The sequence below is a fragment of the Salmo salar genome, chromosome ssa18 (assembly GCF_905237065.1).
Source record: "Salmo salar chromosome ssa18, Ssal_v3.1, whole genome shotgun sequence".
Taxonomy (NCBI): domain Eukaryota; kingdom Metazoa; phylum Chordata; class Actinopteri; order Salmoniformes; family Salmonidae; genus Salmo; species Salmo salar.
The window spans coordinates 43,282,417-43,310,182 of NC_059459.1; the positions used below are offsets into that span (position 1 = coordinate 43,282,417).

The window sequence follows — 27,766 nt, forward strand, 5'->3', positions numbered from 1 at the left end:
ACAGAACAAACACCTCATTACCAGGACTCCCACTCCTTCCACCGTGTGTAGAACCTGCAACACAGAACAAACACCTCATTACCAGGACTCCCACTCCTTCCACCGTGTGTAGAGAACCTAGAATACAGAACAAACACCTCATTACCAGGACTCCCACTCATTCCACCGTGTGTAGAACCTGCCACACAGAACAAACACCTCATTACCAGGACTCCCACTCCTTCCACCGTGTGTAGAACCTGCAACACAGAACAAACACCTCATTACCAGGACTCCCACTCCTTCCACCGTGTGTAGAACCTGCCACACAGAACAAACACCTCATTACCAGGACTCCCACTCCTTCCACCGTGTGTAGAACCTGCAACACAGAACAAACACCTCATTACCAGGACTCCCACTCCTTCCACCGTGTGTAGAACCTGCCACACAGAACAAACACCTCATTACCAGGAATCCCACTCCTTCCACCGTGTGTAGAACCTGCCACACAGAACAAACACCTCAATACCAGGACTTCCACCGTATGTAGAGAACCTGCAACACAGAACAAACACCTCATTAGCTTTGCCTGCCAGGGATCAAATACAACCCAAAGAACCAGCTAGACAGCAGTAGCCATCATCTAATCTCCTATGGATATAACTACCTGCCAGGAGTCTCCTACTCTGCAACAAGGCTCTACTTAGTGATGGGGGAAAATACTGACAGTTACATATCGGGATATCTGTCTCTGTCTCTCTGTAGCAGACCTATAGTGAGCCATATCTCTCTGTCTCTCTGTAGCAGACCTATAGTGAGCCATATCTCTCTGTCTCTCTGTAGCAGACCTATAGTGAGCCATATCTCCCTGTCTCTCTGTAGCAGACCTATAGTGAGCCATATCTCTCTGTCTCTCTGTAGCAGACCTATAGTGAGCCATATCTCCCTGTCTCTCTGTAGCAGACCTATAGTGAGCCATATCTCTCTGTAGCAGACCTATAGTGAGCCATATCTCTCTGTCTCTCTGTAGCAGACCTATAGTGAGCCATATCTCTCTGTCTCTCTGTAGCAGACCTATAGTGAGCCATATCTCCCTGTCTCTCTGTAGCAGACCTATAGTGAGCCATATCTCTCTGTCTCTCTGTAGCAGACCTATAGTGAGCCATATCTCTCTGTCTCTCTGTAGCAGACCTATAGTGAGCCATATCTCTCTGTAGCAGACCTATAGTGAGCCATATCTCTCTGTAGCAGACCTATAGTGAGCCATATCTCCCTGTCTCTCTGTAGCAGACATATAGTGAGCCATATCTCTCTGTAGCAGACCTATAGTGAGCCATATCTCCCTGTCTCTCTGTAGCAGACATATATATAGTGAGCCATATCTCTCTGTAGCAGACCTATAGTGAGCCATATCTCTCTGTCTCTCTGTAGCAGACCTATAGTGAGCCATATCTCCCTGTCTCTCTGTAGCAGACATATAGTGAGCCATATCTCCCTGTCTCTCTGTCGCAGACATATAGTGAGCCATATGTTTGGAACATCGAATCGCAATATTGGGGGGGTTCACTGTAACATATGAACAATAAAGTTATATTGTATTGTATTGGCCACAGCGTGTAGATACGGGGCCAGAGTCCAGCCACAGTGTGTGGTATTCCAGTGTGTGGTATTCCAGTGTGTGGATACGGGGCCAGAGCCCGGCCACAGTGTGTGTGTTTCTCAACAGGAAGAGCAGTCGTGCAGTCTGTCCTGGAAATCTTTGCAGAGGACAGTGTGTGTGTGTGTGTGTGTGTGTGTGTGTGTGTGTGTGTGTGTGTGTGTGTGTGTGTGTGTGTGTGTGTGTGTGTGTATCCATATATCCGTGTGTTTCTTACCAGTGAGAGCAGTCATGCAGGCTGTCGTGGAGGGTCTTGCGGAGGACAGAGTCCTTGTCGTATATCCCCCAGGTAGCCTGCAGTACTGAGTCTAACAGGCAGTCTCCCTGTGTACGGTTCCACAGGGCATACAGTCTGCTGTCCAGCCTGGTACCCAGCTCCAAAGACCAGTTGATGATGGGAGACTCTTCCTCTAGCTCTGTAGAGAGACAACACACACACACACACACACAAACACACAGAGAGAAAGGACACACACACACACAGAGAAAGGACACACACACAAAGAGAGAGAAAGGACACACACACACACACACACACACACAGAGAGAGAGAAAGGACACACACACATACACACACACACACACACACACACACACACACACACACACACAGAGAGGACACATAAATTGTTAGCCATTTAGAGAGGGAGGGAGAGAGAGGACACAGCCACTCAATGACTTATTTCTTCTCTCGTCTCCACTTGGCCCTGCAACAACCAACTGGAGCATCCTATTTCTCCCACGTAACCCAATTACACTACTAGCTGAAATAGGTCACAAGACACCTGTGAGACCTAGACACACCTGGGAAAATCATTGAGTAAGTGAACACTTAATAAGGATGTACAGCTGAAACGTCTGTGTCGTTAACCCTGATGGTAACTAGCTAGCTGGTGAGAGGAGAGGGCGGTGAGGTAACTAGCTAGCTGGAGAGAGGAGAGGGCGGTGAGGTAACTAGCTAGCTGGGGAGAGGAGAGGGAGGTGAGGTAACTAGCTAGCTGGGGAGAGGAGAGGGTGGTTAGGTAACTAGCTAGCTGGGGAGAGAAGAGGGCGGTGAGGTAACTAGCTAGCTGGAGAGAGGAGAGGGCGGTGAGGTAACTAGCTAGCTGGGGAGAGGAGAGGGAGGTGAGGTAACTAGCTAGCTGGGGAGAGGAGAGGGTGGTTAGGTAACTAGCTAGCTGGGGAGAGAAGAGGGCGGTGAGGTAACTAGCTAGCTGGAGAGAGGAGAGGGCGGTGAGGTAACTAGCTAGCTGGGGAGAGGAGAGGGTGGTGAGGTAACTAGCTAGCTGGGGAGAGGAGAGGGCGGTGAGGTAACTAGCTAGCTGGAGAGAGGAGAGGGCGGTGAGGTAACTAGCTAGCTGGGGAGAGGAGAGGGAGGTGAGGTAACTAGCTAGCTGGAGAGAGGAGATGTAACTAGCTAGCTGAGGAGAGGGTGGTGAGGTAACTAGCTAGCTGAGGAGAGGGTGGTGAGGTAACTAGCTAGCTGGGGAGAGGAGAGGGCGGTGAGGTAACTAGCTAGCTGAGGAGAGGAGAGGGTGGTGAGGTAACTAGCTAGCTGAGGAGAGGATGGTGAGGTAACTAGCTAGCTGAGGAGAGGGTGGTGAGGTAACTAGCTAGCTGAGGAGAGGAGAGGGTGGTGAGGTAACTAGCTAGCTGAGGAGAGGGTGGTGAGGTAACTAGCTAGCTGAGGAGAGGGTGGTGAGGTAACTAGCTAGCTAGCTGAGGAGAGGGTGGTGAGGTAACTAGCTAGCTGGGGAGAGGAGAGGGCGGTGAGGTAACTAGCTAGCTGGGGAGAGGAGAGGGTGGTGAGGTAACTAGCTAGCTGAGGAGAGGGTGGTGAGGTAACTAGCTAGCTGAGGAGAGGAGAGGGTGGTGAGGTAACTAGCTAGCTGGAGAAAGGAGAGAGTGTGGTGAGGTAACTAGCTAGCTGAGGAGAGGAGAGGGCAGTGAGGTAACTATCTAGCTGAGGAGAGGAGAGGGCGGTGAGGTAACTAGCTAGCTGGTGAGAGGAGAGGGAGGTGAGGTAACTAGCTAGCTGGGGAGAGGGTGGTGAGGTAACTAGCTAGCTGGGGAGAGGAGAGGGCGGTGAGGTAACTAGCTAGCTGGGGAGAGTAGAGGGCGGTGAGATAACTAGCTAGCTGAGGAGAGGGCGGTGAGGTAACTAGCTAGCTGGGGAGAGGAGACGGTGGTGAGGTAACTAGCTAGCTGAGGAGAGGAGGGTGGTGAGGTAACTAGCTATCTGGGGAGAGGTAACTAGCTAGCTGGTGAGAGGAGCAGATTGGGGCTCCTAAAGGAGGACTCTTCGCTTTTTCACCTGCTCATCTGAAAGACTGACTGACACAGAATTATCACCCACAAAATTCACACCTAACATACACTGAGTGTACAAAACATTAGAAACACCTGCTCTTTCAATGACAGACTGACCAGGTGAATCCAGGTGAAAGCTATGATCCCTTATTGACGTCACTTGTTAAATCCACTTCAATCAGTGTAGATGAAGGTGAGAAGACAGGTTAAAGAAGGATTTTTAAGACTGGAGACAATTGAGGCATGGACAAAATACTTAAGTGCAAGACAAAATACTTAAGTGCCTTTTGAACAGGGTATGGTAGTAGGTGCCAGGCGCACCAGTTTGAGTGTGTCAAGAACTGCAACGTTGCAGGGTTTTTCCCACACTCAACAGTTTCCCCGTGTGTATCAAAAATGGTCCACCACCCCAAAGGACATCCAGCCAACATGACAACTGTGGGAAGCATTGGAGTCAACATGGGCCAGTAGCCCTGTGGAATGCTTTCGACACCTTGTAGAGTCTTCCATCATTTTATCTGGTCATCTGAGACGGACGCAAAAGGATCATACACACATACACACATACACACACCTAACACATATTTGATTCTAATGGTAAATCTACAACATGCAGTACGTATCCCTGGCATGGGGTTGATGGGAGATATTGAGAAATATCCAGAGATATCAAGAATCCTCTGAGATCTTTTTACCTTTCTGTACATCTCGATCTAACACCTCATCAAACAGCTTCTCCTGGACTGCAGTGGGCAGGTCTTCGATGTCTGCAGAAACACACAACGAGAGAGAGAGAGAGGAATTAGGTGACTTAATAATATATTTGCTTTTTTTTTATCAGCTAGATTACAAAATGACCCTTGTTCACATTTGCCTATATTGACTGCCTAACACCCCCACAAATCAAAACGGTCATAGTGAAAATAGAAACAGCACTGAGAAAAGATGCTTGTAATGCTGCTCCATAAAACGGTCTACATTTTGCCAATGGTGACTGAACAGTAAACATGCTCTTCATAAACTGCTGCCTTCAGAAAGAATTCATAACCCTTGACCTATTTATTACACATTGTGTTGTGTTACAGACTGAATTCAAAATGGATTAAATAACAAAAAATCTCCCCCATCTACACACAATACCCCATAATGACGAAATGAAAACATGTTTTTAGAAATTTTTACTAATTTAGTGAAAATGAAATACAGAAATATCAAATTTTCAAAAGTATTCACATCCCCTAGTCAATACTAATCTGTATCAGCTTTGAGTCGTCTTGGGTACGTCTGTTTCAGCTTTGAGTCGTCTTGGATACGTCCGTTTCAGCTTTAAGTCGTCTTGGGTAAGTCTGTTTCAGCTTTGAGTCGTCTTGGGTACGTCCGTTTCAGCTTTGAGTCGTCTTGGGTACGTCCGTTTCAGCTTTGAGTCGTCTTGGGTACGTCCGTTTCAGCTTTGAGTCGTCTTGGGTATGTCCGTTTCAGCTTTGAGTCGTCTTGGGTACGTCTGTTTCAGCTTTGAGTCGTCTTGGGTATGTCCGTTTCAGCTTTGAGTCGTCTTGGGTATGTCTGTATCAGCTTTGCACATCCTGGATTTGAGGATTGTCTCCCATTCTTCCTTGCAGATTTCCTCAAGCTCTGTTAAGTTTGCTGTTCACCGCCGCTCGCCAGCTATCTTCAAGTCTATCCACAGATTTTCAAATGGGATTCAAGTCTGGGATTTAGCTGGACCACTCAATGATTTTCACACTCTTGTTCTGAAGTCATTTCAGCGTTGCTTTGGCTGTATGCTTGGGGTCATTGTCCTGTTGAAATGTAAATCTCCACAGTTTAAGGTCGTTTGCACTCTGAAGCAGGTTCTCATCAAGGCTTTGCCTGTTTTTGGCTCTATACATTGTTCCCTCCATCCTTACCAGTCTCCCAGTCCCTGCCGCTGAAAAGCATCCCCATAGCATGATGCTGCCACTGCCATGCTTCACGGTAGGGATGGTGTTAGACGGGTGATAAGCTGCGTCTGGTTTTCTCCAGACATAGCGCTTTGCATTCAGGACAACAAAAGAATCCCGATGTGTCTCATCAGACCACAGAATCTTTTGCCTTTATGCTCTTAGTCTTTCACGTGCCTATTTGCAAACTCCAGGCATGCTGTCATGTACCTTTTTCTCAGGAGTGGCTTCCGTCTGGCCACTCTCCCATAAAGCCCAGATAGGTGAAGTGCAGTAGAGACTGTTGTCCTTCTGGCAGGTTCTCCCATCTCAGCCAAGGAACTCTGTAGTCATTGGTGGTCATTGGGTTCTTGGTCACCTCCTTGACCAAGGTCCTTCTAGCCCGGTAGCTCAGTTTGGTCAGACAGCCAGCTCTAGGCAGAGTCTGGGTAGTTCAATATTTTTCCATTTCCCAATTATGGAAACTTTCAAGACTCTAGAAAATGTTTTATACCCTTTCCCAGATATATGCCTCATCACAATTATCAGGGATCTACGGAGAGTTCCTTGGACTTCCTGGTATAGTTTCTACACGAACATGCGCTGTCAACTGTGAGACCTTATATAGACAGGTTTGTTTCTTTCTAAATCATGTCCAAACTATTTAAAATTGGCCGCAGGTGGACTCCAAATAAAGTTGCAGTGACATCAAGAACGACAAAAGGAAATTGAATGAACCTGAGCTCAATTTGGAGTGTCATAGCAAAGGGGTGTGAATACTTATGTAAATTAGATTCCATTTTCAATATATTTGCAAAACAAAATTCTAAAAACATGTCTTCACTTTGTCATTATGGAGTATTGTGTTTAGATGGTTGAGAAAAAGAAAAAGGGAGAAAAAAAAATCCATTCTGAATTCAGGCTGTAACAACAAAATGTGGAATAAATCAAGTGGTATGAATACTTTCTGAAGGCACAGTAGGTGCATGGCTAACTGCATACACAGAAGAGAACACTGGTGGCCATTCTCTGGCTCAATAGTGAATACACTGGACTTGAAAGAGAGAGAGAGAGAGAGAGAACCCTCTCACTGTAATGGCCTGAAGCCAAGCTCTGCCTGCACAGAAATACTAGCCTGCTCTGAAACAGAATACAACCCGGGAACTCTACAGTGTGTGTGTGTGTGTGTGTGTGTGTGTGTGTGTGTGTGTGTGTGTGTGTGTGTGTGTGTGTGTGTGTGTGTGTACAGTTAAGTGCACATCTCTGAAATCTCAATGACGATATTATGCAGGCAGGAAAAGACTGGCTGCAGTCTCTCCCTCACTAAGACTAGCTACTGTACTACAAGACTGGATGCAGTCTCTCTCTCCCTCACTAAGGCTAGTTACTGTACTACAAGACTGTATGCAGTCTCTCCCTCCCTCACTAAGACTAGCTACTGTACTACAAGACTGGATGCAGTCTCTCTTTCCCTCACTAAGGCTAGCTACTGTACTACAAGACTGGATGCAGTCTCTCTCTCCCTCACTAAGACTAGCTACTGTACTACAAGACTGGATGCAGTCTCTCTCTCCCTCACTAAGACTAGCTACTGTACTACAAGACTGGATGCAGTCTCTCTCTCCCTCACTAAGGCTAGCTGCTGTACTACAAGACTGGATGCAGTCTCTCCCTCACTAAGGCTAGCTACTGTACTACAAGACTGGATGCAGTCTCTCTCACCCTCACTAAGACTAGCTACTGTACTACAAGACTGGATGCAGTCTCTCTCTCCCTCACTAAGACTAGCTACTGTACTACAAGACTGGATGCAGTCTCTCTCTCACTAAGGCTAGCTACTGTACTACAAGACTGGCTGCAGTCTCTCTCTCCCTCACTAAGGCTAGCTACTGTACTACAAGACTGGATACAGTCTCTCTCTCTCTCACTAAGGCTAGCTACTGTACTACAAGACTAGATGCAGTCTCTCCCTCACTAAGGCTAGTTACTGTTCTACAAGACTGGATGCAGTCTCTCTCTCACTAAGACTAGCTACTGTACTACAAGACTGGATGCAGTCTCTCTCTCCCTCACTAAGACTAGCTACTGTACTACAAGACTGGATGCAGTCTCTCTCTCCCTTACTAAGGCTAGCTACTGTACTACGAGGATAACCTACATTGTTTATTCACACACTTAAACATACTTGCTAAATGTATTTTATATACAGAACAACTTAAAATTGGATCAAACGTTTCAGTCCTTTTGCACATTTTTTATCATGATGAACAAATCTCCCTCGGACATTTAGCCTACAGCTTGTTAACCATCAATTCATCATCACTGAGGAACACTTGAGGACAAACAGCTTGATGTACAGTAAAGACAGGGCAGGTCGGTCACCTGCGGGCAGTGTGAAGGTCACCAGGTCAGAGAGGAAGTAACAGTTGAAGTCTCCTTTACGTTGGTGCAGAGAGGCAGCGATCTCCCTGCGGATCTGTTCTGTCAGCTCACCACACACCATGGCAGGGATACACTTAGCTGCCTGCTGGGACACCTGCACGGGGATGGAGGGAGGAGAGACTCGTTATGACAAGACACCTTTTTATTTTCTGGCACCCTGCTGCTCCAGGAATAACCTCCTCCAGAATTAGTTGATTTTAGACAGTTTTATCCAGTTAAAGGAATTCAAGTTGACAGTAACAGACTTGCTACAGGAGATATGCAACTGAGAGCATGGATGACAGTAACAGACTTGCTACAGGAGATATGTAACTGGGAGGATGGGTGACAGTAACAGACTTGCTACAGGAGATATGTAACTGAGAGGATGGGTGACAGTAACAGACTTGCTACAGGAGATATGTAACTGGGAGGATGGATGACAGTAATAGACTTGCTACAGGAGATATGTAACTGGGAGGATGGATGACAGTAATAGACTTGCTACAGAAGATATGTAACTGGGAGGATGGATGACAGTAACAGACTTGCTACAGGAGATATGTAACTGGGAGGATGGATGACAGTAACAGACTTGCTACAGGAGATATGTAACTGGGAGGATGGATGACAGTAATAGATTTGCTACAGGAGATATGTAACTGAGAGGATGGATGACAGTAATAGACTTGCTACAGGAGATATGTACGACGTGCCTTGTTGATAAGGAACTAATGGGGATCCATAATAAACCCCAGGAAGAGTAGCTGCTGCCTTGGCAGGAACTAATGGGGATCCATAATAAACCCCAGGAAGAGTAGCTGCTGCCTTGGCAGGAACTAATGAGGATCCATAATAAACCCCAGGAAGAGTAGCTGCTGCCTTGACAGGAACTAATGGGGATCCATAATAAACCCCAGGAAGAGTAGTTGCTGCCTTGACAGGAACTAAATGGGGATCCATAATAAACCCCAGGAAGAGTAGCTGCTGCCTTGACAGGAACTAATGGGGATCCATAATAAACCCCAGGAAGAGTAGCTGCTGCCTTGGCAGGAACTAATGGAGATCCATAATAAACTCCAGGAAGAGTAGCTGCTGCCTCGGCAGGAACTAATGGGGATCCATAATAAACCCCAGGAAGAGTAGCTGCTGCCTCGGCAGGAACTAATGAGGATCCATAATAAACCCCAGGAAGAGTAACTGCTGCCTTGGCAGGAACTAATGGGGATCCATAATAAACCCCAGGAAGAGTAGCTGCTGCCTTGACAGGAACTAATGGGGATCCATAATAAACCCCAGGAAGAGTAGCTTCTGCCTTGGCAGGAACTAATGGGGATCCATAATAAACCCCAGGAAGAGCAGCTGCTGCCTTGGCAGAAACTAATGGGGATCCATAATAAACCCCAGGAAGAGTAGCTGTTGCCTTGGCAGAAACTAATGGGGATCCATAATAAACCCCAGGAAGAGTAGCTGCTGCCTTGGCAGAAACTAATGGGGATCCATAATAAACCCCAGGAAGAGCAGCTGCTGCCTTGGCAGGAACTAATGGGGATCCATAATAAACCTCAGGAAGAGTAGCTGCTGCCTTGGCAGGAACTAATGGGGATCCATAATAAACCCCAGGAAGAGCAGCTGCTGCCTTGGCAGAAACTAATGGGGATCCATAATAAACTCCAGGAAGAGTAGCTGCTGCCTTGGCAGAAACTAATGGGGATCCATAATAAACCTCAGGAAGAGTAGCCGCTGCCTTGGCAGGAACTAATGGGGATCCATAATAAACCCCAGGAAGAGCAGCTGCTGCCTTGGCAGAAACTAATGGGGATCCATAATAAACCTCAGGAAGAGTAGCTGCTGCCTTGGCAGAAACTAATGGAGATCCATAATAAATACAAACCAAAAATTCTCTCATATTCTATGCTAGTTGTACCCATGCTAGCATCTTTAGATCTCCCCTTTCTTAATTTCTAACAGATATTTTAATCTCTGTCACATGAAACTGCTCAAACATGCGGTGCTTTTTTGAGAACAATGTTTCCCCACTAATTGCAATTTGGAAGATTTGCGCATACAGCCATGTGCGTATTGTTGAGCTTATAATATGAATAAATCAAACTGGATCAACATTTTAAGCTAAACGATCTGATATGTTGCATCAGCCTCATTGCTTTAAAAAAAAAATTATAAGAGTACTTGGATTAGTAAAAAAATAAAATAAATCAGTCCTACTTGCAATTTTTTTTTAAATGTGACCCGTTTCAGGAAACTTATGTTGGATTTTCAAGATGTCTGATTCGTGAAACGAATGAGTACAGCTGCTTGCTTATATGTGAATTACAGTTGTGATAAGTCTGACCATGAGTCTGATGCCATTTTGTTTTTTTTCATCTGGATTCTTTGTCTCCCTGACTTGCGACCACTTTACATTCGAGCCATTAGGACAATGGCTACTGTTCTAAATAGCTAGCCGGTCCACGTGAGGTTAAAAAAATGATCCGAATCTGGACATTCACCTTGACTCTTATGTATTTAAAAACTTTTTTTTTTTTTTTACTTTACCTCAGTGAGAAGGATAGCCAACATGTCTTGTCTCTGGAAGCGGATGGCCAGGTGAACTAGCGTAAAGCCATCGTTGAAGGCAGTGGCACGGTTCAGGAGACGGACCTCGTCTGAAGTCATCTGACGGGCGATGTCACCGCCTGACGACTTGTAGGCCTCGACAGCAGCCATGTTCCCCTCCACCACACCTGCAGCACAGACATTTTTTCCCTTTTAGGCTACATTTTAAATCATAAGTAGACACCTAGGCTACATTTAGACAGGCAGACCAATTCTGATTTAAAAAAATATATATATATTTGAAAAGAGCTTATGTGATTGGTCAAAAGAAGATCAGAATTGGGCTTCCTGTCAGAAAGGTAGCCAGAGAGACAGGGAAAGGGAGGGAAGAACTCATTACTGGGGATGACCCGGAACAAGTTATATTAAATTGAAACTTTATTTGTCTCTGCAGAGAATTTGATTGTGCAGCCAGGAGTAGGCTACACAAAACAACAAATAGTACTACAGTATACACGTTTTTTAAAACAAATTATGGATATATACATAGTCTGTGAGGGTGCAGAAGAAGGGAGGAATGACGTCGTAGTGTTGTGTGTTGGGGGGGGAAATTCAGTCCACTGACTTCACTGAACACAACACACTGTGTACCTACCACTGTGAGACTGTCAAGATAAATAAACATTGTGTAAAGACATTGTTTGAATCCCCCCCCCCCAAGGCTAGGGTGTTCCTCCCTCACTACCACAAACACTGTTCTATTGTCAGATCCCGACTGTCATCTCTCCCTACTCTTGTCATCCACAGAAAGGAGCTGGCAGTGAACAGTCAAGGCTGTCAGGCTGGTCATTGTTAAGAGATATACTGTAGGTCTAGGCCTGTAGAGCTGGCAGTGAACAGTCAAGCTGGTCATTGTTAAGAGATTTACTGTAGGTCGAGGCCTGTAGAGCTGGCAGTGAACAGTCAAGCTGTCAGGCTGGTCATTGTTAAGAGATATACTGTAGGTCTAGGCCTGTAGAGCTGGCAGTGAACAGTCAGGCTGGTCATTGTTAAGAGATATACTGTAGGTTTAGGCCTGTAGAGCTGGCAGTGAACAGTCAAGCTGTCAGGCTGGTCATTGTTAAGAGATATACTGTAGGTCGAGGCCCGTAGAGCTGGCAGTGAACAGTCAGGCTGGTCATTGTTAAGAGATATACTGTAGGTCGAGGCCTGTAGAGCTGGCAGTGAACAGTCAGGCTGGTCATTGTTAAGGGATTTACTGTAGGTCAAGGCCTGTACAGCTGGCAGTGAACAGTCAGGCTGGTCATTGTTAAGAGATATACTGTAGGTCTAGGCCTGTAGAGCTGGCAGTGAACAGTCAGGCTGTCAGGCTGGTCATTGTTAAGAGATATACTGTAGGTCGAGGCCTGTAGAGCTGGCAGTGAACAGTCAGGCTGGTCATTGTTAAGAGATATACTGTAGGTCGAGGCCTGTAGAGCTGTCAGCGAACAGTCAGGCTGTCAGACTGGTCATTGTTAAGAGATATACTGTAGGTCTAGGCCTGTAGAGCTGGCAGTGAACAGTCAGGCTGGTCATTGTTAAGAGTTATACTATAGGTCTAGGCCTGTAGAGCTGGCAGTGAACAGTCAGGCTGGTCATTGTTAAGAGATATACTGTAGGTCTAGGCCTGTAGAGCTGGCAGTGAACAATCAGGCTCGTCATTGTTAAGATATATACTGTAGGTCTAGGCCTGTAGAGCTGGCAGTGAACAGTCAGGGGTGTCATTGTTTAGAGATTTACTGTAGGTCTAGGCCTGTAGAGCTGGCAGTGAACAGTCAGGCTGGTCATTGTTAAGAGATATACTGTAGGTCGAGGCCTGTAGAGCTGGCAGTGAACAGTCAGGCTGGTCATTGTTATGAGATATACTGTAGGTCGAGGCCTGTAGAGCTGGCAGTGAACAGTCAGGCTGGTCATTGTTAAGAGATAAACTGTTGGTCTAGGCCTGTAGAGCTGGCAGTGAACAGTCAGGCTGGTCATTGTTAAGAGATTTACTGTAGGTCTAGGCCTGTAGAGCTGGCAGTGAACAGTCAGGCTGTCAGACTGGTCATTGTTAAGAGATATACTGTAGGTCGAGGCCTGTAGAGCTGGCAGTGAACAGTCAGGCTGGTCATTGTTAAGAGTTATACTGTAGGTCTAGGCCTGTAGAGCTGGCAGTGAACAGTCAGGCTGGTCATTGTTAAGATATATACTGTAGGTCTAGGCCTGTAGAGCTGGCAGTGAACAGTCAGGCTGGTCATTGTTAAGAGATATACTGTAGGTCTAGGCCTGTAGAGCTGGCAGTGAACAGTCAGGCTGGTCATTGTTAAGAGATATACTGTAGGTCTAGGCCTGTAGAGCTGGCAGTGAACAGTCAAGCTGTCAGGCTGGTCATTGTTAAGAGATTTACTGTAGGTCAAGGCCTGTAGAGCTGGCAGTGAACAGTCAGGCTGGTCATTGTTAAGAGATATACTGTAGGTCGAGGCCTGTAGAGCTGGCAGTGAACAGTCAAGCTGTAGGTCTAGGCCTGTACGCTATGTCTAGTGTGGCCATTAAAGAAGAGATATTGTACGTGGACATTACTTTGCTTTGTGTGTAGCCTAGGTAATAAAAACATATCCCTTGATGTTGAAATACACCTGTAAGGAAAGTTTAAAATCGTTAACATTCATATCATTGCATTACAGATGTAGAAGCTTTCCCATTTGAAATATGATGTCCCAAATGTGCAGCTTCTGCAACAGTATCTGAATGGATTAAAGCTTGGATCGGCTCCAGAGGTACGTCCCCATACAGAAAGCTGGTTAGAAAATGCTAGATGTAATTGACAGGCTGTTGTGTTCATTAAAAGACCTACATCATTTTCCATCACATACTGAATGGGCTCCATACTGTTCCTAGTCACTGCCAATTAATCTACAGCCCCCATAGGGCTTTGGTCCTAAGTCCTTATGTAGGTTAGTATGCATTATGAAGTCATTAAGTAGGTTAGTGTTCCTAGTCTCCCATAGGGCTTTCGTCGTATGTCATTATGTAGGTTAGTATGCATTATGAAGTCATTATGTAGGTTAGTAGGCTTTATGAAGCCATTATGTAGGTTAGTAGGCTTTATGAAGTCATTATGTAGGTTAGCAGGCTTTATGAAGCCATTATGTAGGTTACTGTTCCTAGTCCCCCATAGGGCTTTGGTCAAGAGTAGTGCACTATATAGGGAGTCATTTGGGAGGTATCCTTTATCTCATTTGAGTAAGGAGGAAGAGGAGGAAGAGAGCACTGATATGACAGCAGAGGTGGAAAAAGTACTCAATTGTTATACTTGAGTAAAAGTAAAGATAGCTTAATAGAAAACAACAAGTAAAAATTAAAGTCACCCAGTAAAAACACTACTTGAGTAAAAGTATAAAAGTATTTGGTTTTAAAGATTAAAGATACCCAAGTATCAAAAGTAAAAGTACAAACCGTTTCAAATTCCTTATATTAAGCAAACCAGAAAGCACAATTTTATTTTTATTGACTGATAGCCAGGGGCACACTCCAACACTCAGACATAATTTACAGATAGCCAGGGGCACACTCCAACACTCAGACATAATTTACAGATAGCCAGGGGCACACTCCAACACTCAGACATAATTTACAGATAGCCAGGGGCACACTCCAACACTCAGACATAATTTACAGATAGCCAGGGGCACACTCCAACACTCAGACATAATTTACAAACGAAGCATTTGTGTTTAGTAAGTCCGCCAGATCAGAGGAAGTAGGGATGACCAGGGATGTTCTCTTGATAAGTGTGTGAATTGGACCATTTTCCTGTCAAAATGAAACGAGTACTTTTGGGTGTCAGGGAAAATGTATGGAGTAAAAAGTACATTATTTTCTTTAGAAATGTTGTGAAGTAAAAGTAGGCAAAAATCTAAATTAGTAAAATAAAAGTACAGATACCCCAAAAAACAACTTGAGTAAAAATACTTTAAAGTACTATTTAAGTACTTTACACCACTGGTAAGGAGGTGGAGGTGGATAATGGAGAGGAGGAAGAGAGCTCTGAATTGACAGCAGGCAGAGGGACTCAGGAGAAATACACCTTGGTCTTCTTATGTACGTGCTTCTGAAAAGAACTTGGATGAATCCTACGGAGAGGCGTGGCTTAACGTGACCCACAGCACACAGATTTCCCATCATAGCGATGTATATCTTGAAACCATGAAGTCGGTCTAACTTGGTCCTTGGACAGTTGATGAAACTTGATTTGGTGGTCTTTTGTCCTACTATTTGTTAAAGCAAAAAAAAAAAAGGTACCAGCAGCTTTTAGCATCTTTGCTATAAAAGCAGGGTTAGTTAGCTAACAATAGCTAGGTGAAGAAAGTCCATTGGTATCGGGCTCTTAGGCTGATAATCGTGACATACATTCCATGCGACAGTCTCTGTTCATTGCTAACATTTTTACGTTTAGAATTAAAAGCTGTGTTCGAATACTCATGCTAACCGCACTAAGTGTACCATTTGTGACATAAATGGAGTATATAGTATGCTTTTTGGTCATAGTATGGATATAGATAGTATGCTAAAAGTTCCCGGATGTCGTACTAAATTCGCCAAAACACCAAGTATACACGCAGTGGACACTATTTCCATGCTTTTTTCAGAAATTGGCCGTGGCTTCACAACGTTTTCAGATTTGGAAAAAATGAAGGAAAATATGCAGCCCAAGTCCGACAAGAGCGGATACAAATCTGTTACTTTAACTAATTATGAAAAATGTTGAGCAATGTAATAAAGTCGACTTCTCCAATAAGTTACGTTACACGTTACGTTGGCTGACAATTTGTTAGCTACGCTATCCTTACGAACCGCATAGCATATCATTACAGCAGTATGTACCAGGTATGTGAGCTACCTACTGTAACGTTAGTTGGCTACTAGTACATCGAACTTGCCAGTACATTTACTTTACGCTATCTAACTAACTACCCAACGTTTATTGACTTGATTATTCACGTCATTCATAGCTTAGCTAAGTGGTATAGTCGTTCGGGTCCGTTTGTAAATTCACTCTGGCTATCTACTCCCGATTTCAGAGCACTCTCGTCTGACTGCCTGAGGCAGAGCACAGTATAACTGATGAATTTACGAATGTTCAACACCCATTGAATATGGACGGTGTCAGTAAACGTTGGCGAAAAAGGGTCATTAAATTGTTGCCAGCAGCAAAGTTAGTCACCAACGCTCTAGATAACATGAAAACAGGCTAACCAGCTCTGCTAGGGCCAGTAAAATGGTCAGAGTGAGTTGTTCTCTCATTATGTGTCTGGAAGTAGCTAGCAAGCTAACCAACATTAGCCAGTTAGCTTGGGTGCTTGATTGCTGTTGTGAGGTCAAAACGCTCGGATCAACCCTACTCCTAAGCCAGAGCGTCCAGTGTGCGCTCTGAATGCCCCGATCGGGACAACGCCCTGAATTTACGAACGCCCAGAGCGCACTCTGGCACTCCAGGTTGAATTTACAAACACACCCGAAGTCTAGCTAGTAATATGTTATGCTAACAAGCTAGCAAGAGGTTGCATAGCAACAGCATCAACATCCGGTAGACAGGCGAAGCGCTAGTACGCTCAACTGAAAGGATACCGTTCGTTTACAGTATACTAAAAGTAACTAATAGTATATACTCATTAAGTAAGTAGTATACAGTATGTTAATATGGGTATTCGAACACAGCTAATGTGTTTTTAGGTATGATGTAGTTTGTTGATTAGAACGACGTGGAAGTATGTTAAAAAAACAACCAACCAAGCATATCCCAAATGTTCATAGAACGATAAAAAAATTATTAAAAACCCATGGGGCAATGCACAATTGGCCCGGTGTCGTCCGGGTTAGGGAGGGTTTGGCCGGCAGGGATATCCTTGTCTCATCGCGCACTAGCGATTCCTGTGGCAGGCCGGGCGCAGTGCAGGCTGACACGGTCGCCAGGTGTATGGTGTTTCCACCGACACATTGGTCCGGGTTGGATGTGCATTGTGTCAAGAAGCAGTGCGGCTTGGTTGGGTTGTGTTTCGATGGACGCTTGGCTCTCGACCTTCGCCTCTCCCGAGTCCGTACGGGAGTTGCAGTGATGAGACAAGACTGCAACTACCAATTAGATACCACGAAATTGGGGAGAAAAAAGGGGTAAAAAAATGTACATTTAAACATGGGAGTAAAGGGTGTGCCCTACTCGGCGGTGTGGTCACGTTAAGCCACGCCTCACCGTGTACATCCATCTTTCAGTATGATTAAATGTACACACTCAGTACCATGCTGAATCCTATTTCCCCATCCTCTCTATTCAATTGACAAATAGGCTAATAGTATTGTCAGAACACTGCATTGTATAACATTTTATCCAACTTCACTCAATTCAACACATCAAAGTTTATAATGTAACGACTTGACATGGACTCATTCTTTCCAACAGGAAAACATGAACAAAGTTATTGTTGTTGGCTTACTGAAACGGAACAATATTACACAAACACTGCCTGCTTCCTTCTGCTATGGAAAACCAATGAGATCATCTGATCAGAGTTTTACTTCAGAATAACCAGTACTTAAACTAAAACCAATGAGATCTGATCAGTTTCCTTCAGAATAACCAGCACTGAATCTTAAACCAATGAGATCTGATCAGTTTCCTTCAGAATAACCAGTACTGAAACTAAAACCAATGACATCATCTGATCAGTTTCCTTCAGAATAACCAGTACTGAAACTAAAACCAATGACATCATCTGATCAGTTTCCTTCAGAATAACCAGTACTGAAACTAGAACCAATGAGATCTGATCAGTTTCCTTCAGAATAACCAGTACTGAAACTAAAACTAAAACCAATGAGATCTGATCAGTTTCCTTCAGAATAACCAGCACTGAAACTAAAACCAATGACATCATCTGATCAGTTTCCTTCAGAATAACCAGTACTGAAACTAGAACCAATGAGATCTGATCAGTTTCCTTCAGAATAACCAGTACTGAAACTAAAACTAAAACCAATGAGATCTGATCAGTTTCCTTCAGAATAACCAGTACTGAAACTAAAACTAAAACCAATGAGATCTGATCAGTTTCCTTCAGAATAACCAGCACTGAAACTAAGACCAATGAGATCTGATCAGTTTCCTTCAGAATAACCAGCACTGAAACTAAAACCAATGACATCATCTGAACAAAGTTTCCTTCAGAATAACCAGCACTGAAACTGAAACTAAAACCAATGAGATCTGATCAGTTTCCTGGGTAGGCCGTCATCGTAAATAAGAATTTGTTCTTAACTGACTTGCCTAGTTAAATAAAGGTTAAATAAATATAACAATATAACCTAACCTAATAACCCAGTTAATATCACATTCATTGGTCAATATGCATGTCTCAAGACAATATTGTGTCTCAACAAACTCTCTAGCCAGACTTATGACAGTATTGTATCTCAACAACAGACTCCCTGGCTAGACATTATGTAGGCTATGGGTTGTGAAGTCATTATGTAGACTATGGGTTGTGAAGTCATTATGTAGGTTAGCAAGTGTTATGACATCATTATGTAGGTTAGTAGGAGTTATGACATCATTATGTAGGTTAGTAGGAGTTATGACGTCATTATGTAGGTTAGTAGGAGTGATGACGTCATTATGTAGGTTAGTAGGAGTTATGACATTATGTACGTTAGTAGGAGTTATGAAGTCATTATGTAGGTTAGTAGGTGGTATGACATCATTATGTAGGTTAGTAGGTGGTATGACATTATGTAGGTTAGGTGTTATGAAGACATTATGTAGGTTAGCAGGAGTTATGACATCATTATGTACGTTAGGAGTTATGAAGTCATTATGTAGGTTAGTAGGTGGTATGACATTATGTAGGTTAGTAGGTGGTATGACATGTAGGTTAGTAGGTGGTATGACATCATTATGTAGGTTAGTAGGTGGTATGACATCATGTAGGTTTGTAGGTGTTATGACGTCATTATGTAGGTTAGTAGGTGGTATGACATTATGTAGGTTAGTAGGTGGTATGACATCATTATGTAGGTTAGTAGGTGGTATGACATCATTATGTAGGTTAGCAGGTGGTATGACATCATTATGTAGGTTAGTAGGTGGTATGAAGTCATTATGTAGGTTAGTAGGTGGTATGACGTCATTATGTAGGTTAGTAGGTGGTATGACATTATGTAGGTTAGTAGGTGGTATGACAGGGCAGCCAAATGATTGCGGTCACCGGAATAACTGTTCGAATAGCATTTTATTGTATAAAAAAAATATATGTTTTCTTTGACACACATTTTCTCCAATCCTCCGCTTCTGACTGCATGTGCTGCCATAGAAATATAATGAACAGAACAGGCATCCTCATTCAGGAGCGAAGCAGGAAGTAAAATATATGCCATGTGATTTGATACATTCCATTGTATGAGCCACATCACTTACATGATTTGAATGAAGATTCTACATTACCATGTAGTGTAGGCTGACCCTGGTGTGATGTTCTGATTACCATGTAGTGTAGGCTGACCCTGGCGTGATGTTCTGATTACCATGTAGTGTAGGCTGACCCTGGTGTGATGTTCTGATTACCATGTAGTGTAGGCTGACCCTGGTGTGATGTTCTGATTACCATGTAGTGTAGGCTGACCCTGGTGTGATGTTCTGATTACCATGTAGTGTAGGCTGACCCTGGTGTGATGTTCTGATTACCATGTAGTGTAGGCTGACCCTGGTGTGATGTTCTGATTACCATGTAGTGTAGGCTGACCCTGGCGTGATGTTCTGATTACCATGTAGTGTAGGCTGACCCTGGCGTGATGTTCTGATTACCATGTAGTGTAGGCTGACCCTGGTGTGATGTTCTGATTACCATGTAGTGTAGGCTGACCCTGGTGTGATGTTCTGATTACCATGTAGTGTAGGCTGACCCTGGCGTGATGTTCTGATTACCATGTAGTGTAGGCTGACCCTGGCGTGACGTTCTGATTACCATGTAGTGTAGGCTGACCCTGGCGTGACGTTTTGATACCCATGTAAATCTCTCTCAGACAAGGATGACTTTAATCAATATATTTCGGCTCTATTTCCACTCATATTTCGAAAATGCTAACTAGCATCAAAGTAGACATGCAACACTACAAATCCCTGCAAGTCATCTCTAGCTGAAACCTTTTCTAAAACAGGTTGTGTCAATTTAAAAAAAACTTACGAGACAGTTCACACAATTGTCAATTTAAAGAAATGCAGACAATTTATTCATTATTACATTTATGTAGCATTAGATGGTTAATCCAGAGATTCTTACCTTTGCCTCAACTCGGCAGTCTAACCCAGACCACCATGCTATTTTGTAGTTCTTTATGAAATAATCCAAGCTTGATGATGAGTTGGTTATTTGAATCAGCTGTGTGGTGCTGGGGGCAAAAACCATAATGTGCACAACCCTGGCCTAGGAAACCAAAGACTTGTTTCCTTGTTTCCTTCCTTGTTTCAGTAGGGAGCAACAAAGTTACATCACATTGTTAAGAGTCCATGTTATGGCTGTTCATTCCAAAATTATGATAGATATTTTTAAATATATATATAATATATATCTCTATCTATATCTATATCTATATATTTCTGTTTATGATGTTATTTTATTTCATGACAGTCTTCATCCATAACCGTCGGTTATATGGTAATTGTACCAGCCCTAGTCATGAAGTCATTAGGTAGGTTAGTAGGTACCCCTTCAAGGTGTTAACCAACTTTGTCTCAACAAAGACTCAAGACATTATTGTATGTAAACAACAACAACAAACTTCCTAGCCGGACAGAGACAGACATCGGACCATGGAGGAGGGAGGGGAAAAGAGGTTAACCGACCTAATGTTCATCAGCAAGGTCAAATAATAAAACTGATCTGATATCACAGAAGAGAGGTTAACCTAATCATAAACTGTGATCTGATATCACAGAAGAGAGGTTAACCTAATCATAAACAGTGATCTGATGTCACAGAAGAGAGGTTAACCTAATCGTAAACGGTGATCTGATGTCACAGAAGAGAGGTTAACCTAATCGTAAACGGTGATCTGATGTCACAGAAGAGAGGTTAACCTAATCATAAACGGTGATCTGATATCACAGAAGAGAGGTTAACCTAATCGTAAACGGTGATCTGATATCACAGAAGAGAGGTTAACCTAATCGTAAACGGTGATCTGATGTCACAGAAGAGAGGTTAACCTAATCATAAACGGTGATCTGATGTCACAGAAGAGAGGTTAACCTAATCATAAACGGTGATCTGATGTCACAGAAGAGAGGTTAACCTAATCATAAACGGTGATCTGATGTCACAGAAGAGAGGTTAACCTAATCATAAACGGTGATCTGATGTCACAGAAGAGGAGGTTAACCTAATCATAAACTGTGATCTGATGTCACAGAAGAGAGGTTAACCTAATCATAAACGGTGATCTGATGTCACAGAAGAGAGGTTAACCTAATCATAAACGGTGATCTGATGTCACAGAAGAGGTTAACCTAATCATAAACAGTGATCTGATGTCACAGAAGAGAGGTTAACCTAATCATAAACGGTGATCTGATGTCACAGAAGAGAGGTTAACCTAATCATAAACGGTGATCTGATGTCACAGAAGAGGAGGTTAACCTAATCATAAACAGTGATCTGATGTCACAGAAGAGAGGTTAACCTAATCATAAACTGTGATCTGATGTCACAGAAGAGAGGTTAACCTAATCATAAACTGTGATCTGATGTCACAGAAGAGAGGTTAACCTAATCATAAACTGTGATCTGACGTCAAAGGCCTGATAGTCAATATAAATATCAATAGAAAATATTATGTGTGTCTCTACAACAAACTCCATAACCGGACAGAGAAATCTGCCATAGGGAGGACAGTAAATGTATTAATCACCAAGTTAGATGAGCTGTGAGGTGGTGAGAGTTATATGACAGCCCTAGTCCTCACATAGCCCTCACAGAGCCCTCACCCAGTCAACATCAGACATTGGTCAATATGCATGTCCCAAGACAATATTATTTATGTGTCTCGACAACAGACCAAAGCCAGACAGACCGTCTGACTGTGGACAGAGGGGAGTAAATCAGAGCCAAGGTCAGACTGTCACAGCGTTGTCATGTGTTGTGCTCATGTTATGTCAAGGCTATTTTTAACTTCCTGCTATGACGGATGGCTGACTGCTTGGCCCAGCAGAGCAGTCAGCACTAACCAGGTTAAAGAAGCATCAGTGAGTTATGTTTACATGAACATTAATAATTGGATATTAAACTGATTAAAATGGCAGAAGGCTGAGTATGACAGTCATGTAAACAACCTTTCTCTGTTCATATTAAATCTGTGTCAGGTCATATTTGAAGTAAGCGTACGCCGATTAAAACACCTGGTTTTCTGAGCAATGTTTCCAATTATTAGGACATAAAGTGGCAAGAAAACGTATCTGAACCCTTTTAAAATGCCTGGATTTCTGCATAAATTTGGTCATAAAATTTGATCTGATATTCATCTAGGTCACAACAATAGACAAACACAGTCTGCTTAAACTAATAACACACTAACAATTATACGTTTTCACACCATGTAAACATTCACAGTGCAGGGTGGGAAAAGTATGTGAACCCTTGGATTTAATAACTGGTTGACCCTCCGTTGGCAGCAATAACCTCAACCAAACATTTTCTATAGTTGCGTATCAGACCTGCACAACGGTCAGGAGGAATTTTGGACCATTGCTCTTTACAAAACTGTTTCAGTTATGCAATATTCTTGGGATGTCTGGTGTGAACTGCTCTCGAGGTCATGTCACAGCATCTCAATCAGGTTGAGGTCAGGACTCTGACTGGGCCTCTCCAGAAGGTGTATTTTCTTCTGTTGAAGCCATTCTGTTGTTGATTTACTTCTGTGTTTTGGGTCGTTGTCCTGTTGCGTCACCCAACTTCTGTTGAGCTTCAATTGGCAGACAGCCTAAAATTCTCCTGCAAAATATCTTGATAAACTTGGGAATACATTTTTTCGGCGATGATGGCAAGCTGTCCAGGCCCTGAGGCAGCAAAGCAGCCCCAAACCATGATGCTCCCTCCACCATACTTTACAGTTGTTATGAGGTTTTGATGTTGGTATGCTGGGCCTTTTTTTCTCCACATAGTGTTGTGTGTTCCTTCCAAACAACTCAACTGTAGTTTCATCTGTCCACACAATATTTAGCCAGTAGCGCTGTGGAACATCCAAATGATCTTTTGTAAACTTCAGAAGTGCAGCAATGTTTTTTTTGGACAGCAGTGGTTTCTTCCGTGGTGTCCTCCCATGAACACCATTCTTGTTTAGAGTTTTACGTATCGTATACTCGTAAACAGAGATGTTAGCATGTTCCAGAGATTTCTGTAAGTCTTTAGCTGAAACTCTAGGATTCTTCTTAACCTCATTGAGCGTTTTGCGCTGTGCTCTTGCAGTCATCTTTGCAGGACGGCCACAATTTGTCTTAACGTGGACTGATGAACATCAAGGCTTTTAGAGATACTTTTGTAACCCTTTCCATCTTTATGCAAGTCAACAATTCTTAATCTTAGATCTTCTGAGATCTATTTTGTTCAAGGCATGGTTCACATCAGGCAATGCTTCTTGTGAATAGCAAACTAACATTTTGTGAGTGTTTTTATAGGGCAGGGCAGCTCTAACCAACATCTCCAATCTCGTCTCATTGATTGGATTCCAATTAGCTTTTGGAGAAGTCATTAGCCTACGGGTTTCACATACTTTTTCCAAGCTACACTGAATGTTTAAATGATGTATTCAATAAAGTCAAGAAAAATACAATAATGTGTGTGTTATTAGTTTAAGCACACTATGTCTATTGTTGTGACAGATCAAACATTGATGACAAATTTATGCAGAAATCCAGGTAATTCCAAAGGGCTTTTTCTTGCCACTGTATAAAACACCTTGATCTACGTTCCAGAGGTGTATTTGATAAGAGAACGTTCTAGCACCAGCCAAGCGAGCCTCCCTCTTTAGCGCGAGAGAAGTGTTTTTGGGAACAAATTAGAAGTTGTTATCACATACAAACTTTATATATGCCGGAACTCAGAATCAAAATACCATGTTGGCTGTGGTAGAACTGTCATTTTGACTCCGTGTTTATAGGCCATGTTGACAAAGAGACAGCTAGCCTCTCTGGGCTAGGCGGGACGAATTCGTCCCACCTACGCAACAGCCAGTCTAATCCAGTGGCGTGATTTTCAAATACCTTAGAAATGCTATTACTTCAATTTCTCAAATATATGACTATTTTACAGCTATTTAAAGACAAGACTCTCGTTAATCTAACCACACTGTCCGATTTCAAAAAGGCTTTACAACGAAAGCAAAACATTAGATTATGTCAGCAGAGTACCCAGCCAGAAATAATCAGACACCCATTTTTCAAGCTAGCATATAATGTCACAAAAACCAAAACCACAGCTAAATGCAGCACTAACCTTTGATGATCTTCATCAGATGACAACCCTAGGACATTATGTTATACAATACATGCATGTTTTGTTCAATCAAGTTCATATTTATATCAAAAACCAGCTTTTTACATTAGCATGTGACGTTCAGAACTAGCATACCCCCCGCAAACTTCCGGGGTATTTACTAACAATTTACTAAATTACTCACGATAAACGTTCACAAAAAGCATAACAATTATTTTAAGAATTATAGATACAGAACTCCTCTATGCACTCGATATGTCTGATTTTAAAATAGCTTTTTGGTGAAAGCACATTTTGCAATATTCTAAGTACATAGCCCAGCCATCACGGGCTAGCTATTTAGACACCCGGCAAGTTTAGCCTTCACCAAAATCAGATTTACTATTACAAAAGTTTGATTACCTTTTGTTGTCTTCGTCAGAATGCACTCCCAGGACTTCTACTTCAATAACAAATGTTGGTTTGGTCCAAAATAATCCATCGTTATATCCGAATAGCGGCGTTTTGTTCGTGCGTTCCAGACACTATCCGAAATGGTAAATTAGGGTCGCGCGCATGGCGCAATTCGTGACAAGACAAATCTAAATATTCCATTACCGTACTTCGAAGCATGTCAACCGCTGTTTAAAATCCATTTTTATGCCATTTTTCTCGTAAAAAAGCGATAATATTCCGACCGGGAATATCCTTTTAGGTAAACAGACAAAGGAAAAGAAAGCTTTCGGTCGACGCGGGCACGAGCCTGAGTCTCACAGTACTGTAACCAGCCACTACCCAAACGCGCTACTTTGTTTCAGCCAGAGCCTGCAAAGCCACGATTCAGCTTTTTGCCGCCTTCTGAGAGACCATGTGAGCCGTAGGAAGTGTCACGTTATAGCAGAGATCCTTTGTAATGGATAGAGATGGCAAAGAAGTTCAAGAAATGGTCAGACAGGGTACTTCCTGTACAGAATCTTCTCAGGTTTTGACCTGCCATTTGAGTTCTGTTATACTCACAGACACCATTCAAACAGTTTTAGAAACTTTAGGGTGTTTTCTATCCAAAGCCAATCATTATATGCATATTCTAGTTACAGGGCAGGAGTAGTAACCAGATTAAATTGGGTACGTTTTTTATCCAGCCGTGTCAATACTGCCCCCTAGCCCTAACAGGCTAGAAGAGGCTGTCCCTCAGGAGAGACAGCTAGAAGAGGCTGTCCCTCAGGAGAGACAGCTAGAAGAGGCTGTCCCTCAGGAGAGACAGCTAGAAGAGGATGTCCCTCAGGAGAGACAGCTAGAAGAGGATGTCCCTCAGGAGAGACAGCTAGAAGAGGATGTCCCTCAGGAGAGACAGCTAGAAGAGGATGTCCCTCAGGAGAGACAGCTAGAAGAGGATGTCCCTCAGGAGAGACAGCTAGAAGAGGATGTCCCTCAGGAGAGACAGCTAGAAGAGGATGTCCCTCAGGAGAGACAGCTAGAAGAGGATGTCCCTCAGGAGAGACAGCTAGAAGAGGATGTCCCTCAGGAGAGACAGCTAGAAGAGGATGTCCCTCAGGAGAGACAGCTAGAAGAGGATGTCCCTCAGGAGAGACAGCTAGAAGAGGATGTCCCTCAGGAGAGACAGCTAGAAGAGGATGTCCCTCAGGAGAGACAGCTAGAAGAGGATGTCCCTCAGGAGAGACAGCTAGAAGAGGATAGCGATCTCTCCCTCCCACTACAAAATATACGTTGTGGACAGAATCAAGACATTAAAACGGAATTAAATAATATTCCTAAATGTATTGAACTTAGTAACTTAGTATCAACTAAACTTATTCAACTTATTAGGAAATGATGTTAATCATGAGAAATTAACAAAATGCATCAGTGATTTGTATTTTCCTGCAGCTTTTCTGAAACGGCACAGGACAACCCATCTGTGTGTGTGTGTGTGTCTACTTTGTGTAGCCGTTAGCGACGATGCTAATGATAACATTCTTCTGGTAGAGCTGGAAAGGCATTCCCAAAAACCTTCTCAATTAAATGTTAACTACAAAATAGCCTATGCTTACCTGGCAGAATGATATCATTATTATTTGTATCAATCAAGGAGGCCATTTTTTGTTGTTGCAAACTCTACAAATCACATGAGCGCTACAGAAACATCACCAATCAAACGGGAGAAAGAGACCGACCGGGAGAAAGAGACCGACCGGGAGAAAGAGACCGACCGGGAGAAAGAGACCGACCGGGAGAAAGAGACCGACCGGGAGAAAGAGACCGACCGGGAGAAAGAGACCGACCGGGAGAAAGAGACCGACCGGGAGAAAGAGACAGACCGGGAGAAAGAGACAGACCGGGAGAAAGAGACCGACCGGGAGAAAGAGACCGACCGGGAGAAAGAGACCGACCGGGAGAAAGAGACCGACCGGGAGAAAGAGACCGACCGGGAGAAAGAGACCGACCGGGAGAAAGAGACCGACCGGGAGAAAGAGACCGACCGGGAGAAAGAGACCGACCGGGAGAAAGAGACCGACCGGGAGAAAGAGACCGACCGGGAGAAAGAGACAGACCGGGAGAAAGAGATCGACCTGGCTTTCCCTTCCCCCCGGTCGGTCTCTTTCTCCCGGTCGGTCTCCCGCTCACTCTGTCCCTCCCTCTGTCGCCACTCTCCCACTGGACCCAGACAGACAGCAGACCTCTCCTCCTCCTCTCTGTCACAGTCTGCTCCCCAGCCTAGTCAAAGTAGCTGCTCATCCCTACAGGCCTGAGGGATTACTTTCACTATCAGAGACAGAGATTCTCCCAGAACAGCAAGGACAAAAACTCAGGGATTCAATGGGTCCAAGATTCCCTTCTAACTAAACCCTCCCTTAATTAATAATACTGTAGTTCTATGTGTGTTTATTATGTAACAATGCAGCTGCTGTGCCACTAACTGTAACAAGTCTATTTTCATTCTAGATAGTTATTCCTCCAACAAACACCTTGTGTATCCACAAAACATCTCTCTACTCGACTGCATTCAATATAGCAAAGGCCTAGTCGTGCTTAGAGAGAAAGCTCACAGTTTCTATCAAATGGTAGGCTTATAGGCTTCCTTGCGCTCTGTCCTCTGGCAACAGCCTGACTCGTACTGGCACACGCACTTGACGTGTACACAGAGGTACATGTGGGTCGCGCTCCCCGACTCTCCCCGGGGTTCGCGCTCCCCGACTCTCCCCGGGGTTCGCGCTCCCCGACTCTCCCCGGGGTTCGCGCTCCCCGACTCTCCCCGGGGTTCGCGCTCCCCGACTCTCCCCGGGGTTCGCGCTCCCCGACTCTCCCCGGGGTTCGCGCTCCCCGACTCTCCCCGGGGTTCGCGCTCCCCGACTCTCCCCGGGGTCGCTCTCCAGCATCATATGCGCCTT

The 27,766-nt window shown here is 43.9% G+C and overlaps 1 protein-coding gene across 3 annotated transcripts in view; it reads right to left on the reverse strand.

Annotated features, from left to right (window-relative positions):
* LOC106595706 (ubiquitin thioesterase ZRANB1) overlaps positions 1–27,766 on the reverse strand; it is a 47,456-nt gene that overhangs the window by 16,550 nt on the left and 3,140 nt on the right. For all 3 annotated transcript variants that reach the window (XM_045701168.1, XM_045701169.1, XM_045701170.1), the window contains exons 3-6: positions 10,846–11,033; positions 8,251–8,404; positions 4,645–4,716; positions 1,857–2,055 (exon numbers count right to left, since the gene is read on the reverse strand). In XM_045701168.1, coding sequence (XP_045557124.1) covers positions 1,857–2,055; positions 4,645–4,716; positions 8,251–8,404; positions 10,846–11,033 — 613 coding nt within the window. The remainder of the gene's footprint in view (positions 1–1,856; positions 2,056–4,644; positions 4,717–8,250; positions 8,405–10,845; positions 11,034–27,766) is intronic.